Below are 16,739 nucleotides of genomic sequence, written 5' to 3'. Positions count from 1 at the left end.
CAGAGCGCCGCGTGGAGTGCGCCCGCCGCGGGCTGTGTGCACATCTGTGTCTTGTCTTCCTGCCACTGCCTGTGCAGTCGTCCTAAGGACAGTCTAAGTCTTACTCGTTTGCTCACCTGTTCATGATGTAAAGGCCGTTGAGCACCCTGTGAGCAAGGGGACCAGATCCAGTTTGGAGGTGGGGGTGGCAAGTGCAATGGGTCAGCTGACTGGGCCTCCCTGGTGGCACAGGCAGGTAGGCACAGTTCTGTCCAGAGAGGGGTGTCTAGGAAGGTAGGCCTGGAACCTGGTCTTGGAAGAGGACTGAGGTTTCCAGGGAATCCTGGGGGTGGGGGTGAAACAGGAAGGGCACAGCAGGCAGAGGGACCGCTGGGCGTGCAGCACACCTGCCCTCCGTGCAGGTCGTGTCCATGGCGTGTGCATGGGCTGGTGAGGCCGGTGGCAGGAGCTTTGTTATGGGGCAATGAGCAGTGGGGCCCTGGCCACACAGCAGTGGGCAGTATGGGGCGATGAGCAGTGGGGCCCTGGCCACACAGCAGTGGGCAGTGTGGGGCGATGAGCAGTGGGGCCCTGGCCACACAGCAGTGGGCAGTATGGGGTGATGAGCGGTGGGGCCCTGGCCACACAGCAGTGGGCAGGACTCCATTGTGTGTCTGCTTTCACTTAGTCCAGGTGGGTGCCTTTTTCTGCCTTGTCTTTACCTGAGCAGTTTCGATACAAGAGACGAGTTTATGCCCAGAACCTCATTGATGATAAGCAGTTTGCAAAGCTTCACACAAAGGTAAGGAGGCAGCCACAGCAAGGGTACTCGAAGGTGATCTTCTGCACTCCCTCCAGTCCCCTCCCCGCCATGGCCAGTGCTCCACTAGCTCAGCCGTAGCTGGATTTTGTGATGTCAAAAATGTCCTTGAAAAATTCCCTTCTTGAGGCCTTCCCCCTGTCCCCAGAACGGCCATCCCAGCTTGGTTGGGCTGGCCAGCTTTGGCTCAGTCTGCTTTCTCCTGTCATCAGGGACCCAGAGTGGGTGTTGGGGGCGGCTAGAGGGCCGGATGCAGACTCCGGGCACCATGACTTTGGGGTGGTCGGTCTGGTGATGGGTTCCACTCAGGTCAGACTCGCTGACCCCTCTGGTGGGCCCCTGGCTAAGGGGTGGAGTGCAGTAGGGCACAGTGTCTTTGCGGGGCGACGTGAGGAGATGGGGTTGTTGAGGGGAGCTGGGTTGGGGTGGGGAGAACAGGGCATCCGGGACTTAGTGGTCATCCAGTGTGAGGCACTTGAAATTAGGCATCTCATTATTTTTTTTTTTTTCTGGGAGGAACTGTTATTATCCCATTTCATAGATGAAGATACTGAGTCCAAAAGAATTTAAGTGACTTGCTTACAGCTCTGCATCCAGTGATGTTGGGGTTGAACCCAGATCTTCTAACTCCCAGGCCCTATTCCTAGGCCTACCTGTGGGGTCTTTACTCCTGGGTACTGTTGCTAGGAGGGTCTGACCCCACATGCTCTTTGGGTGGCACCTCCCTGCCTCCTCTGAATGTAGGAGGGGCAGGGTGGGTACCCTGGCCCTTTCCATAGGCAGACTCCCTGAGTTCCCATCCCAGGCTCCCGTGGGCCAGTGGACATTTGCTTGCTGGACACTTCATTGGCAGTCTCTGGGGCCTAAGAGAGGGATCTGCATATTCACCCCTGTGCCCCAGTCACCCCCTTGTGACCCTGGTGTCTCCGTGCCAGAGTCCTCTGCTGCCTTGGTTCCGTGGCTGGGCAGAGTCTCCCTCACTGGTGTTGGTATAACCCATCACCTCCTCTCAAGTTGACCTCAGTGACCCGCAGGACACCTATGACTCTTGACCTTCAGTGAGTCTCAGTTGATTTTAGGATAAGTTTCAACTCCGTGCCACAGTCCCGTGTTTCTGCCTGCCTGGTCTCCGGCCGGCCCGCAGCACCACACTAAGCCTCCCGCCCCCCACGCGGGTGGGGCCGAGATCTTTCCTCTCAGCTCTGACCGTGCTTCCTCTTGGCCCGTCGTCCTAACCCTCCAGAGGGTGCCCCCTCGCGTGGAGCTGCCCCTACGGCATCTTGTCCTATTTCTGATGCGTTTTGTCTCTGGAGGGCCTGGGGCCTCAGGCCAGGGCACCTTGCCTGCTGCAGGCAGCGCTGTAGCACCAGCGGGAGCTTAGTGAGGCTCTGCTGAGTGAACTGGTGCATGACCGGGTGAGTGAAGGAAAAGCAGTCAGGGTCACGCCGCAGGAGGGGGCTCCCGGCAAGAGAGGAGGGCCCCGGAGCTGGGATCTGTCGTGGGGTGAGCTCGTGAGAAAGGTGCACCGGAGAAGGAGCAGGCTACCTGGGGAGCGGGGTGTGCGCTGCCCCTGGCTGGCTCCTGCCCACGTGGCTTCAGGCTTTTCCAGGCTGGACAGGTTGGGGCATCAGGGCCAGGGAGAGAAGCCAGGGCAGAGGCTAAGGCTGAGGGAGGGAACTCACTTAGCTGGGCTTGGAGGGCAAGGAAGGACCTGGAGCAGCACGCGGATCCAGTGGAGCTGGGATTGGGGCCGCAGTGGGAGTGCATGGTCAGGGTACCACGGGAAAGGGAGAAGGTCATGGTGTAGGCTGGCGGGTCCCACTGAGGGGTACGGCAGTTCCCTGGGTGATGTGGGCGATGGTCAAATGACGGTCGTCAAGTGTGGGCTGATCCGGATGGCTGGCTGTTCCAGGCGAACCTGAAGAAGTTTATGGAATATGTCCAGCTGCACAGCACGGAAAAGGTGGCCCGCCTGCTGGACAAGGGGCTGGACCCCAATTTCCACGATCCTGACTCAGGAGGTGAGAAGCAGATCAGGGAGGGGTACAGTCTGGGAATGGCCAGGACTGTGACCTCCACCTGTCCGTTGAACCCAGAGTGTCCACTGAGCCTGGCTGCCCAGCTGGACGATGCCACCGACCTGCTGAAGGTGCTGAAGAATGGCGGCGCCCACCTGGACTTCCGCACGCGAGACGGGCTCACGGCCGTGCACTGTGCCACGCGCCAGCGGAATGCGGCCGCCCTGACGGTCAGTGCAGGCCCAGCCCTCGCTGGAGCGTCGTGTGACCTGGGAGCGGAAGGAGGCTGGCCTGGCATGAATACTGGGGTTCTTGCCCTCAGACCCTGCTGGACCTGGGCGCTTCACCGGACTACAAGGACAGCCGTGGTCTGACGCCCTTGTACCACAGCGCCCTGGGCGGGGGGGATGCCCTCTGTTGCGAGCTGCTCCTGCACGACCATGCTCAGCTGGGGACCACCGACGAGAACGGCTGGCAGGAAGTCCACCAGGTAGGCGGGGGCACAGGAGCGGGCCTGGGGTCGGTCTGAGGGTCCAGGCTCCAGCAGTGACGCCCCCTCCCCCAGGCCTGCCGCTTCGGGCATGTACAGCACTTGGAGCACCTCCTGTTCTACGGAGCTGACATGGGGGCTCAGAACGCCTCTGGGAACACAGCCTTGCACATCTGTGCCCTCTACAACCAGGTCGGTCTGCACGTCTGCACACGTGTGCACACGGGTGGTGCTGTGCAGTGACTCCGTGTGTGTGCATGTCTGACCCTGTGGTCACACCACAGTTGCGTGTTCTGCCTCCTGCACTGAGCTGGGTGGCCTTGCGGTCCATGTGTGCCTGTCGTTTCCCTGAACACGTGTCACGCGTGTGTGTTCTGAAAAACCCCGTGTGCACTGAGTGCATCTGGACCCTCTGAGCTAGCTAGGACCTGCACACTTACACCTGCCCTGCTCGTCCCCATGCTACACGTGTGTGTGCTGAACACCCAGCCGTGGGCCCTGTGTGTTCAGGTGCTGCCCCAGCTGTGACCTCTCCTCCAATCTTCCCGCAGGAGAGCTGTGCCCGTGTCCTGCTTTTCCGCGGAGCCAACAAGGATGTCCGCAATTACAATAGCCAGACAGCCTTCCAGGTACGTGACTGTCTGCAGGAGCGTGGGGCTCCCTGGGGCGCGTCTCTCCATCTCTGTGCGGCTTGGTCTTTCTGGACCTTGGTCTATTCCCGGTAAAGCGTGAGGGAGCTTTGGGCCCAGGGTCGTCCCAGGGTGAGGTGGAGGAAGGGTGTGAGCCAGGGCAGTGCCTGGCTCTTATGAGGGGTGCTCATTGAGGACGACTCCCTCGGCCCCCCTTCCAGGGAGAGGAGAGGAGGGTCAGAGGGCTCTGGGGCCAGGGGAGAACAGGTGTGGGCTGTGACTGTCCATTCAGGGGCCTTCACAGGTCATGTGGGGAGACCAGGCGTTTGGAGGGGCCGTTCCGAGAATGGGCAGGGTGGCCAGTGTGTTCTGGCTTTAGCTCCAAGAGTCTTGTGTTCCAGGAGACCCCTCAGTCCCACACAGACTGGGGTGGTGGGTCAGACAGGGCCAAGGTCTGAGCCTGATTGGGCATTCAGGGAACCCCAAGGGCTGAGAGGAGGCAAGCCTGTGCTGCTGAGCCTCCCTCCATCTCCCTCCCACCCCCCAGGTGGCCATCATAGCGGGGAACTTTGAGCTCGCGGAGGTCATCAAGACCCACAAAGATTCGGACGTTGGTGAGTTCTGCCCACCAAGGGCCCTGCCGATGTGGATTTGTGGGGGTTGTCGAGGCCCAACAGGGCAAGAGTGAGTGGGGTTGTTACAAGGGAGCCCCTAACCCGGAGCCTTTTCCTCCAACTCTCCCAGTGCAACTGGGAGTGGTCCCAGTGGTCCTATTAGTGGGCCCCTCAGGGATAGGGAGTGTGCTGAGGGGAGGGCCTGCGCAGGTGACAGAGGGTCAGGTTAGGGTCACGGTTAGGTGAAGGCTGTGGATCGCAGTTAGTCAGGTCAGCGTTAAGGGTATGGTTGTGATTGTTCAGTTCAGCTCAGTTGCTCAGTCGTGTCCGACTCTTTGTGACCCCATGGACTGCAGCACACCAGGCCTCTCTGTCCATCACCAACTCCCGGAGTTTACCCAAACTCATGTCCATTGAGTTGGTGGTGCCATCCAACCATCTCATCCTCTGTTGTCCCCTTCTCCTCCTGCTCCCAATCGTAATTGTTACCACTGTGGATTTAGGGATCAGCTTAGGTCGGAAGCAGGGTTGGAGTTCGGTCAGGGTGTTTTCCTGTGAGGTCGTGTGAAGGGCCAGCAGGGGACAAGTGGCAATGGAGCGCCACCGCAGACGCTCGGTGTTTCACTTCAGCTGGAAACAATGCACTTTAAGTGGCCCACGGCAAGCTTCATACACGACAAGGCCACCTGTATGCGTGTGTGAAGAAATCAGAGCGCAGTGGTAGGCATGCGTGTGGGGAAGGCTGCAGCCGTCTTGGGACAAGGGGCTCTAAGCCCTCGGCAGCCAGTGCTTCGGGGGGCCCAGCACGCGCCCGAGGGAACCCAGGAGCTGTTGTCTAGTCTGAACCTCAGGCCTCAGGGGCCACCCTCTCCCAGGGCAGTGTTGCCTGTGGGGCTGGCCGGGAAGCTGTCCTGCAAATCCTGAGTCTCCCCTCCCCATGTGGAGTGGCTGGAGGTAGGCCTCTCCTCCTGAAAAGAGTATTTTCTGGCCAGCGGCTGCCCCTTCCAGCCACCTGGCCACAGAGCGAGCCCTGTCTCTGCTCCATCTGTCCTGGGTAGACAAGGCTTTCTGCCCACGGCTCTCCTGGGAGCTTAGACTCCCGGGCTTCCCTCTCTGTTGGGACTGCAGTATCTGATGCCTCCATTTTTACAAAGTTTAAAGTGGCAGTGGACAGCAAAGGGCTAAGGCTGGTCCCAGGGTCTGAGTCCTTGTTGGTTCTCATGTGAGGTTATGGTAGGTTACGGTTAGGCTAAGGTCAAGTTCACGTTTAAGGAGTCTTCGTACATAGGCTCCCCTGAACAGACCTGCCGGCAGTGAGGCTTGGTTGTGAGCCCCTTGTTTCCAGGCAGGGTCAGGGGTCCGTGACAGTGGGCAGACCCTGAACCCTCCAGCAGCAGCAGCTGATGTGTGTTGAGCACGTGACTGAGCCAATGAAACGGTGCCGACTTGCGGTCTGGGTTCTGCTTGGGAGAGAACTGTGGTGAAGCCTGAGGTCTGAACTGGGGTGAGAGGCAGAGCAAGTGCTTCAGTGATGGTCTGGCTGGGGCTGCTACTTATTTTGGAGGAGGTCGTCAGCCTGGGATGAGCTTGGCTTCTGGACACGTGGGCTCTGCTGCTTGTGATGTCACCTTGGGAAAGCGGCTTGGGACTTCTATGCCTCAGTTTCCTTAGGTAAAATAAAGTCTTTTATGGTTCTTTACTCCTTCCCCCGCTGACCTTATGCAGTGTTTGATTCCATGGGTCTGGACTCTGGCAGGTAGCCTTGGTCCAGCTGGTGGGAGGGAGGATGGGGGCTTCTCTGTGGTCCAGGCTGAGAGTCAGGAAGGCCTCAGCTGCCCCTCATCTTTGGACAGAGATGCTGGGGCTCCTGTGGTCACCATTATCAGCTTCTGTCTGGCTGATCCAGGGTGCGCTCACCTGGCTGGGGTCAGGCATTTGTGGCTGAGCTGAGAGGTCACATCAGTTAGTCCCACGGTTGGCATCAGCTCTGCTGGCCACGCACCCTTACCTGCTCAGATGTCACACATACACTCAAATGACACAGCCAGATGCGCCTGAGTCACAGGGGAGTATCTTCTGAGCATTTATGACAACCCTCTCAACAAGCCCCCAGTGAGTGAGTGCTGTTAGTCCATTTTTACAGAGGAGGAAACCCCAGGCACAGAGGGATTAATAGCAGAGCCTATCTTCAGACCGGAGTGATCCAGAGATCCACACTTGGTCCCCCCTCCCCTCGGCACACGCTCCCTCTGGGAGTCAGAGGTCCTGTCTCGCCTCAGCCTGGGGACCCAGGTGGGACCTGCATACAGCAGGAGCAGCAGGGAGGCTCTGCCCAGCCAGCCTTCCTTTTCCTCCAGCACGAAGCCGCCTGGAGGGATCTTGTAGGCTGAGCCCTGTCGTCACCCTTCAGGGGACAGGTCACCTGGAAGCCTCTTGGCAGCCCCCCTGCCCTGACCCGCAGGAAGCAGGGACCCTGCCTGGGAGCAGCCGCCTCTGCTTCCTTCCCTGCTGCCTCGGGCTGCCTCTGGGTCCTCAGGCCCTCCTCCCAGCTCTGGTGTACACACTCTGAGGCACACTTCTCGCTGACTTGTCCCAGAGTGCTTTTGAAGAGTACCCTAGGAAAGTGCTTCTCACTTCGTAGTGTGCATTTGAGTCACCCAGGGATCTAGTTAAATGTAGATTCCGACTCAGAGGGTCTGGGTGGAGCCTGAGATTTCCTAAGGAGCTGGAGGTGAGGCTGCTGGTCTGCATGACCAGAGTCTAGATAGGGCTTGGCAAACCGCACCCAGGCCAAATCCAGCCTTCCATCTGTTGTTTATTTTAATCGAGGCTTTAAAATCAAAGATTTAAATTTCAGTTAAAATCAAATTCATGTAACATAAAATTAACTATTTTAAATCAAATAATTTAGTGGTGTTTAAGACATTCACAACCAACTCTATTGAATTCCATAACATTTTCATCATCACAAATGGAAACTCTGTGTATATTAAGCAATTATTCCACATTCCCCCTCCCTCAGCCCCTGTCAACCATTAACGTACTTTCTGTGTGTATAGATTTACCTGTTCTGGATATTTCATGTAAGTGGAATGACGCTTGGTGTTTGGCTTCCTTCAATAAACTGAAGCATGTTTTCCAACGTAATCCATATTGTAGGATGTATCACTACTTCGTTAGTTTTTATGGCTGAATATTATTCCACTCTTTGTATCTGTGACCTGTTGTTTATCTGCTCATCCTTTGGTAGACATTGAGTGGTTTCCACCCTTTGGCTATTGTAAATATTGCTGTATGGCCGTGTGTGAAATGTCTTTGTTTGAATACTGCTTTCAGTTATTTTGGGTACATGCTTATAGTAGAATTGCTGTGTCATGTGATGATTCTATATTTAATTTTTTGAGGAACTGCTAAATTGTTTTTCACCATTTTACATTCCTACCAGAAATGCATGATGGTTCCAAATTGTTCAAATCCTCACCAATACTTGTTATTACCTTAAAAAAAAAACGATAGCCATTCTAGTCCAAGTGAAGAGGCATCTCACTGAGGCTTTGATTTGCATTTTCTTAACAGCTTTTGGTGCATCTTTTCACGTGCTTATTGGGTGTTTGTATATCTTCTTTGGAGAAGTGTCAAGTTCTTTGATCATTTTTAAATTGCTCATAGAATACATTAGAAAGTGTTCCTTCCTCTTCTATTTTTTTGGGAAGAATTTCAGAAGGATTTTGTTAATTCCTCTTTAAATGTTCGGTAGTATTCATTAGTGATGCCATCTGATGCTGGACTTTTCTTTGTTGGGAGATTTGTGATTACTGATCCAATCTCCTTGCTTTTTATAGGTCTGTTTAGATTTTCTGTTTCTTCTTGAGTCAGTTTTGGTAATTTGCGTTTTCCTAAAAATGTGTCCATCTTATCTAGTTTATCTAATTTGTTGGCATACAATTATTCACAGTATTCGCTTATATTCCTTTTTAATTGTATAACATCAGGTAGTAACATTTCAATTTTCATTTCTGTTTTCAGTTATTTGTGTCCCCCTTCTCTAATTTTTTTCCTTAGTTTAGTTAAAGGTTTGTCAACTTTATTGATATTTTTGAAGAAACAAATTTTGGTGTCATTGATTCCCTCTGTATTTCTAATCTCTATTTGGTTCATCTCATGTAGTCTTTACTGTTTCCTTCCTTTGGGTTTGGTTTGCTTCTCTTTTTCTAGTTCCTTAAATAGGTTATTGATTTGAGACTCCCCCCCACTCCTTTTTTTTTTTTTTTTGAGACTTCCCTTTTTAATGTAGGTGTTACACCTATAAATTTCCCTTTTAGTACCGCTTTTGCTGCGTCTCATGAGTTTTGGTATGTTGTATTTTTGTTTTTATTTTCTCAAAGTGTTTTCAATTTTTCTTATGATTTCTATTTTGACATATTGGTTGTTTAAGAGTGTTGTTTAATTTTCCACATATTTGGGAATTTTCCGGGTTTTTTTCCCCCCTGCTATTTATTTTGAGCTTCATTCCATTGTCTCTGCAGAAGATACTTTGTATAATTTCAGTCTTTTTAAATTTATTGAGACTTTTTTGGTGACCTCACAAATGATCTATCCTGGAGAATGTTTCACATGCCCTTGAGAATAATGTGTATTCTGCTTTTGTTTTGTGGAGTGTCCTGTATATATCTGTTAGGTCCAAGTGGTTCAAGTCTTCTGTGTTCTTACTGATCTTCTCTCTAGATGCTCTATCCATTATTGAAAGCAGGGTGTTGAAGTCTTAAATATTATTGTAGAACTGTCTGTTTCTCCGAATATATCAATGTTTGTTTCTATATATTTTGATGCTTTGTTGTTTGTTACATATATGCTAATAATTGTTAATCTAGTTGACAAATTGACACTTTTAGCAAATATAATGTCCTCTGTCTCTCTTAATACTTTTTAAGTCTGTTTTGTCTGATATTAATGAAGGTACTTAGATCTCTTTTGGTTACTATTTACATGAAATATTTTCTTTTATCCTTTTATTTTAAGCCTACTTGTGTCTTTGGATCTAAAGTGACTCTTTTGTAAAAGCATATAGTTGGATCATGTTTTAATCACCATCTGCTATTTAAATAAAGTTTTATTGGAACTCAGCCACACCCATTTGCTCATATATATTATCTGAGGCTGTTTTCACACTGCAGTGGCTGGGCTGAGTCCTTGCAACAGAGACTGAACGGCTTGCAAAGCCTGAACTGTTTACTATCGGATTCTTTACAGGTGTTTGCCAACCCCGGTCTAGAATATCTCTTTTACAGTTTCTCTGGTGATAGTCAACTGCAAATAGCTCCATACAGTGGTCGGCTGGTGAGCTGTGTCACATGTGGCCGGTTTTTTGTCTCTCTGGAAGCCTGTGAGATGGGCAGTTCCAAGAGCAGATCTAAGCAGTCCCGAGACTCATCTGGCTGACAGGAAGGGCAGGCTTTTACCTCTGAAGCTAGAGTTAGAGGCAGCTTGGTATGTGACCCTGCCCTCTCCCCTCCATCCCAGCTTCAGTCATGGGGTGATCACCTGACCTGTTCTGCCTGGGACTGAGGTAGCCCCTGGGACAGAGGATCTTACTTTTGAAATCTAGAGACACCAGGCAAACCTGGAGAAGCTGGTTCCCTAATCTGGCCGCCCGGAGTCTCACCTGTTCCCCTCCCCCCACCCCAGTGCCATTCAGGGAAACCCCCAGCTACGCGAAGCGGCGGCGGCTGGCGGGCCCCAGCGCCCTGGCCTCGCCTCGGCCCCTGCAGCGCTCAGCCAGTGACATCAACCTGAAGGGCGAGGTGCAGCCGGCAGCTTCTCCTGGGCCTTCACTGCGAAGCCTCCCCCACCAGCTGCTGCTCCAGCGACTGCAGGAGGAGAAAGACCGGGACCGGGATGGGGACCAGCAGAACGACAGCGGCCCTGCCACGGGCAGGGGCAGCCAGAGCAAGATCAGGTAGGAGGAGGCGGGCCTGAGCCAGGAAGAGCCGGCATGGGCCGGCGAGTGGCAGGGAGAGGCCCGCTCTCTGCAGAGGCCTGGCTCTGCAGGGATGAGCCCAGGTTTGGGTGGGGGCCTCCCAGGGTGGGGAAGGGAAAACGGTGAGGTCTCCTGGCCTGGGGCAGGCTCCCCCACACTGAGCTCTGTTTGCAGTCAGACTTGTGCTGAGGGCAGTGGGCAGCTGCGGGAGGGCGCTGGGAGGAGAGGGTCTGGTTAGACTTGTGGTTTAGAAAACTTTGCGCCAGGGAGGAGGACGAGGGCTGGGTGAGCTGTGCTAAGAGTTTAGGGACTGGTGCGTCCTCTCCATGAGGGCTCCAGATCCATAGGTGGACCCCAACCCTGTTCCCAGAGGAGAGTCTTGGTGTTTCCCCAACCCCTCTGGCCTCCATGGTTCTCCTGTTTACCCTTTAGCACGAGTGCTGGGATCCTGAGAACCAAGGACTTGTCATTCCCAGAACTTACAGCAAAAAGCCTGGGCAGGAGCCCCACTAGACTCTTGGGCTGGAAGCCCACTGGGCCGAGCAGTGGGAGTGAAAGGTGGTTACTGGCTCTACAGACGGTCGGAGTCCAATGCACTCCTTGCACCCGCAGCCACTCTGTGCCTAGGTTTCTCATCAGTTAGGCGGGACTGATCCTACCCCAAACATTGCCTTTGGGAAGCCTTCTGGAGCCTGGCAGTGAAGGCTCCCTACTTGGACCCCTGGTCACAGCACTAGCCAGCGCTGCCGATTAAAGCCTCTCGCCTCCCCGCACCTTCAGGGCAGGAGCTGCAGTTGCCCTGGAGCCAGTCATATAGAAGGTGCTCCGGAGACATGCTGGTCACCCAATAGCACTCTGTTTCCACAGTGACAGCTGGGCTGAGCAGCATAGTGCGTATCATCTCACTTAACCTTGACCTTGTATGAGGCTGTGGTCTATTTTACAGATGAGGGTCCTCACACTCAGGTGGGGTAAATGACTTGGCCAAGGCCACAGAGCTAGGAAGCAGCTTAACTTGCCCCCAGGTAGACCTGATTCCCAAACTTGCTAAGTGTGAGCATTCAGCAGAGGGCTTGGGGTGCAACAGGAGCTTATAAAAGCCATTTCTTCCTCTGCTGTTGTCCCTGCTCATACAGCCTTGACCTGTGATGTCCTCTCTGTCTTTCTGTGTCCCTACCCAGACTGCAAGGCTATTTGTCCTGCCCCAAGTCACTTCAATTCTCCCCCCAAATTTTGCATAGCCCTGTGGCTAAAATAACAAACTCTGGGATGGTTCAGTTCTGCAGAGGCTGCTCCTGAGTTGGAGCTGTGGAAGCCCTGCTTTGATTTGGTTTTTGTATATTCACTCATCCTTTTAGCAAACACAAACTAAGCCTTGCTGGTGGGGCTCCAGCTCACTGCTCTGTGGGGAGAATAGAATTTTTATTACTCTTTTTCCAACAAACATTTAGTAGGTGCCTAGGGTGCCAACTGTGGGGGGGGGCTAATAGCAGGGAGTTCTAAAAGTCTCAGGACACTGACAGCTGGGGCCCAGGGCTCAGAAGCAATTAAGTGGGGAGTGATCCAGGTAAGGGGGCCTCCCAGTGAGCGGCCAAGACTGGGCTGAGGAAGTTTGGCGCACTCTAGAGGGAGAGGGCCTCAGTGGGAGATCACCTTTGGTTGCAGGAGAGGAAGTGTTTTGAGTTTGAGTTGCTGTCGGTGGGGGTGGCATAGAGGTGGGGGAGGTGGCGCCCCCTCTTGGCAAAGCCTGGCCTGCAATGTCAGAGTCCCCATCACAGAGCAGGGCAGAGAAGGCTGTGTTGGAAGCTGAGCGGTAACTTCACAGTTGGCCAGACGAGCAGGAGTGGGATAGTTGAGGTGCTGGGAACGGCCAGGGCCGAGAAAAGAAGGCACCAGCCGTATTACTGAAGTGCAGCTAATTCTCGCCTCCGAGAGCCTGGCTGTTGGCGAAGACTGTGGACGTGGTCCGCCCAAGTGCTAGGGAGCCGGTGCAGGCCTCTGAGCAGGCGAAGGCTGAGGGCTGAGGCCTCGGGCTTGGTGCCCAGGCGGTCAGCGTGGAGAGGGCATGAGCATCCGAGGCGGATGTCCGGGAGGAGAGGACCCAGGTCCAGAGGGGGATTCGGGCGCCCAGAACTCGCGGCGGCCACGGTGTGAGGTGGCCGAGGCCCCAGCTGGAGGGGGGCGCGGACCCGCCGGGGGAGCCCCTCCTGGAGGCTAGGCGAACCCCGAACCGGTTCTGAGACGCTCTTCTCCAGTCCGAAGCCCCTTCGGACTTCCTCTCCTGGCCGGCCTCGCCTCCCGGTGTCCCCGCGCTCCTCCGTCGGAACGACCCCTCCCCAGCCTTCCCCTCCGCGCACCGTAGTCCTCCTCGGCCCGGTGGCCTCTCCCGCGTCCGGGCCGCTGCGACCGGGCCGCAGGGGGAAAGGAGGGAGCCCGGCCCGCCGCCCGCAGAGGGAGGAGCCGGGCCGCGGAGGAGGCGGGGCGCGCGGAGCGGCCGCGGCATGGAGCGAGCCCGGCGCGCCCGGGAGCGCAGCCCCGCGGCCCCGGAGCCCTGAGCGGGCGCGGCTCGTGCGCTGGCGGGAGCGGGCCGGGCGCGGCGGCGCGGCCCATGGAGCGGCCCCGGGCCGGGCCCCCGGCGGGCGGGCGGGCGGCGGCGGGCGGCGGGCGGCGGGCGCTGCGGCGGCGGCTGCGGTGAGGCCGGCGGCGGGGCCGGGCCGCGCGCCATGGAGGCCCCGGGCGCCGGCTTCGCGTGCCCGCTGCCCCCCGGCATCGCGTCCGTCACCTACGTGTTCGTCTACAGCCCGAGCGGGCCCGGCGGCCCCGGCGGCCCCGGCCCCGCGCCCGGCCCCGGCCCGGCGCCCCCCGCGCCCCCCGCGCCGCCGCCCCGGGGCCCGAAGCGGAAACTTTACAGCGCAGTCCCCGGCCGCAAGTTCATCGCCGTGAAGGCGCACAGCCCGCAGGGCGAGGGCGAGATCCCGCTGCACCGCGGCGAGGCCGTGAAGGGTGAGGGGGCGCGGGGGGCGGGGTCGCGGGGGGCGCGGCGCCGGGCCTCCTGGGGCCCGCGGGCGTTCGCGGCGGCGTGGAGGGGCCGTCACCAGGGTTGTCCCCGGGAGCTCTGGGCCGCCGCGGTCATTATGGGATGTCCGTGCCCCTGGGGATGCCTTGTGTCACCGTGGAGGGAGGGCTGCTCGTCTTCACGGGGCTCCTGTCATGCGGGTTTCTCTCCATCCTCTGTCATCTTGGGCTCCCCAAAATGTCACCACGGGGGCTCCTCTCCTCACGGGGGTGTTTCTGTGTCGTTCTGGGGGCTGGTGGTGTTGGGGTTCTCATGTTCGTAGGACCCTATCCGGTTACAGAGCTTCCTTGAATTATGGGGTTCCTGTGTCACTTCTGGGACTTTCTTCATTGGAAACGCTTGTGATATGTGGAATTCTCTGCCAGTTCTGTGGGTGTCTGTAATGAGGGGATCCTGTGCCGTGACAAGCTCCTCCCATTATGGGGTCTCTGTTATCACTGGCGTCCGCCCCTCATGAGTGCCCTCTGTCCAGGGAGCCTGAGGAAGAAGCAGTTGTGTTGGTCAGCTCCCCGTGGTCCATCATGGGGCCCAATCTCCTGGCCACAGCACAGTGACCCTCAGCTCTTGGCAGTGACCCCTGGGATGGGAGAGTTGGTTCAAGAGCAGGGAGGAGAGCGGGCAGGAGCAGGACTGTGGCCCCTGCCTCTGCCTCCTGTCCCCCCTCGAGTGTGTCCATCTGTGCATCTCTTTGTCCCCCACATGCCCATCCTGTGCTGTGCCCATCTGTTCTTTTCTCTCTTCCGTGTGGATCCCAAAATTTTCCCAGGGAAAAAGCCAGGAGGATGAAGGGAGGGAAGAGAAGAGGAGAGAGACGGGAAGGTTGGGTGGTGATAGTGGAGATGGTGGTCGGGGGCGGGGGGCAGCCAGGTGGGCTCCGGCTGCGCCCCTCTGCCCTGACAGCCTGTCTGGCTTCTGTCCCCCCAGTGCTCAGCATTGGGGAGGGCGGTTTTTGGGAGGGGACCGTGAAAGGCCGCACGGGCTGGTTCCCGGCTGACTGCGTGGAGGAGGTGCAGATGAGACAGTATGACGCCCGCCATGGTGAGTGACCCCGCTTCCCTGGGCGGCTCCTGAGGGCACCTCTCTTCCAGCTTCCCCTTGCTCTTGCTTGGAGGCAAATCCAGATTATATTCACAGAGAAAAGACTAGAACAAATTCAAACACACAGAAGTAGATGCAAACTCATGTACATGACAGACATACCACATGCCCCACACTTACCAGCACACACATGTACATCTGGACCCTGGACAGCTGTGGAGACACTTGTGACATGCCCACAGGATGTACTCGTGTGAGTGTGCACCAGTCTGGGATCCCCCATGTGGCTCTCGTGACCACAGTCCTCCCCAGACAAGGTTCTCCCATCAACGCTGGGTACTTGGAGTGTGTGACTGCTGTGTGGCTGGCAAGCAAGTAAAGAGGTCAGTGTGAGAAAAGAGGCGTCATTCCAAAGTGGACAGATTGTCCAAGTGGGCAGCGCAGGGAGGCCTGGGCCAGCCAAGAGGAAACGAGGCCAGCTGGGCCCAGAGGGGCTGTCATGGGTGCCCCGGGGCCAGGATGGTCTAAAGGCAGCAGGTGGGGGACGACTGCATCCTTCGCCGGCAGGGAGGAAGTGGGGGCAAAGGCCGTGGCTCCTGGGGCTGGTCAGCAGCCTCCGTGTGACCCGGCTGGTCACCTGCACCTCCAGGAAGGAGCCCTCTGGGTGCTGGGATCTGAGGCGGTCCTGCCAGTAGAAAGGAGAGACTGGTCCTTTCAAACCCCAGCCAGAGCTGACTGCAAGCCCTGGAGGCCTCTCGACCCACAGTGGGACAGGGGAGCCCCCTCCTGAGTGGTGGCTCTTGGTGGTCACTAACGGTGTGTCTGGACCCGGGGTGCACACATCTGTCTTTCTGCACATGAGGGGCTCAGACCCAGCGTTGCCATGCTTCCTTATCCTGGGTTGAGAATTTCCCCAGGGCAGCCCACCCCGTGTGGCCTGGGCCCCTGCCCTGGGTGGAACATGGCCGCTGATCCCCTCCTGGGCAGGATTCTTTACTCTTATCCTTGGCTGTTCACCACCTTGCTCTGATGGCTCTTCTTGTGGCTAGGAGCCTGGAAGGGACATGACCCCCTCTGGTCTGCCCAGGGTGGGCAGGTGGGGGGGTGTGTTGAGGTGGAAAATGATTTCAGCGGTTTGGGCGCTGGTGCCAACTGTGGATAGGAGAGGCGGGAGGAAGCCTCCAGACCTGCCTAGGGTGGAGCCGCCTGCTGCCCGTGGTGTGGGGAAGGAAGGTTCTGGTTTGAGAGCTGTGTGGGTCCAGGGGCAGCTGGAGCGGAGTCTGAAGCTGGGGAGGAAGGAGAGAGGTCTGGACTGGACTCAGAATTTGAGAACAGCTAATGTTTCTTAGGTGGTTGGCATGTGCTGGATGCTGTGCTGGGAGCTGGGATCACAGGGGCTGGCTCTGTGCCGAACGAGGAGCAGGTGTGCGCCGTGCTCCAGAGGCACGTGTGGCGTGACTGTGATGGCGTGAGCCCAGGGAGGCTCCCTGAGTTGCTTGAAGGAGTCAGAGGGCTTTTAAGCAGAGGGTTGTTTGAACTGAGCCTTGAAGGGTGGCTGGGGCCCGCCGGGGGGTCAGCTGACGGGGTGAAGCAGAGCCTGTTGGCCAGAGTGTGGCATGGCCTGCTGCGTCCGCACGTGCTGGCACCCAGCGTGCTCCGAGCAGTGTCAGGATGCCTGGCTTGGTTTTTCGCTCTTTCACATCTAAGAATTCATCGGTTCATCCCAGCAGGCCTGGGAGGTGGGGACAGTTGTTGTTAGTCCATCTCTAGGAGGACGGGTTCCACAGTCCAAGGAGCAGAGTCTTGTTCGCAGTGTAGGCGGTGGGCTGCAGGGTCTGTGCTGTAACCGCCACACTTCACGGGCTCTGGTGTGAGTGAACCTGGATGGGGCAGGGGCTGGGCTGGAGGCAGGGGTCCTGGGACCAGGGGCGTTAGTTCATGGCGGTATCATAGGAGGCGGAGTCTGGGGGAGGGGGTTGCTGTCCTGATTGTGCCGTTCATTTAGGATTAGGGTGACGGTCCAGGCAGGACAAAGTGAGGAGATGGAGCAGGGGCGGGGGGCAGGGCTGGGCCAGGGTCGTGGAGAGGGAGAGGACAC

At 56.7% G+C, this 16,739-nt stretch overlaps 1 protein-coding gene across 1 annotated transcript in view; it reads left to right on the top strand.

Annotated features, from left to right (window-relative positions):
* The window catches only part of SHANK3 (SH3 and multiple ankyrin repeat domains 3), a 49,436-nt gene that overhangs the window by 1,074 nt on the left and 31,623 nt on the right, over window positions 1–16,739 (top strand). Inside the window, exons 3-12 of the mRNA XM_055556430.1 lie at window positions 710–781; window positions 2,712–2,820; window positions 2,896–3,047; window positions 3,140–3,307; window positions 3,383–3,499; window positions 3,859–3,936; window positions 4,484–4,550; window positions 10,236–10,506; window positions 13,328–13,530; window positions 14,528–14,641. Coding sequence (XP_055412405.1) covers window positions 710–781; window positions 2,712–2,820; window positions 2,896–3,047; window positions 3,140–3,307; window positions 3,383–3,499; window positions 3,859–3,936; window positions 4,484–4,550; window positions 10,236–10,506; window positions 13,328–13,530; window positions 14,528–14,641 — 1,351 coding nt within the window. The remainder of the gene's footprint in view (window positions 1–709; window positions 782–2,711; window positions 2,821–2,895; window positions 3,048–3,139; window positions 3,308–3,382; window positions 3,500–3,858; window positions 3,937–4,483; window positions 4,551–10,235; window positions 10,507–13,327; window positions 13,531–14,527; window positions 14,642–16,739) is intronic.

This window comes from Bubalus kerabau, chromosome 1, assembly GCF_029407905.1.
Source record: "Bubalus kerabau isolate K-KA32 ecotype Philippines breed swamp buffalo chromosome 1, PCC_UOA_SB_1v2, whole genome shotgun sequence".
Lineage (NCBI taxonomy): Eukaryota > Metazoa > Chordata > Mammalia > Artiodactyla > Bovidae > Bubalus > Bubalus kerabau.
The sequence above is the reverse complement of the archived record's forward strand: the minus strand, read 5'-3'. Positions and strand labels throughout refer to the sequence as shown.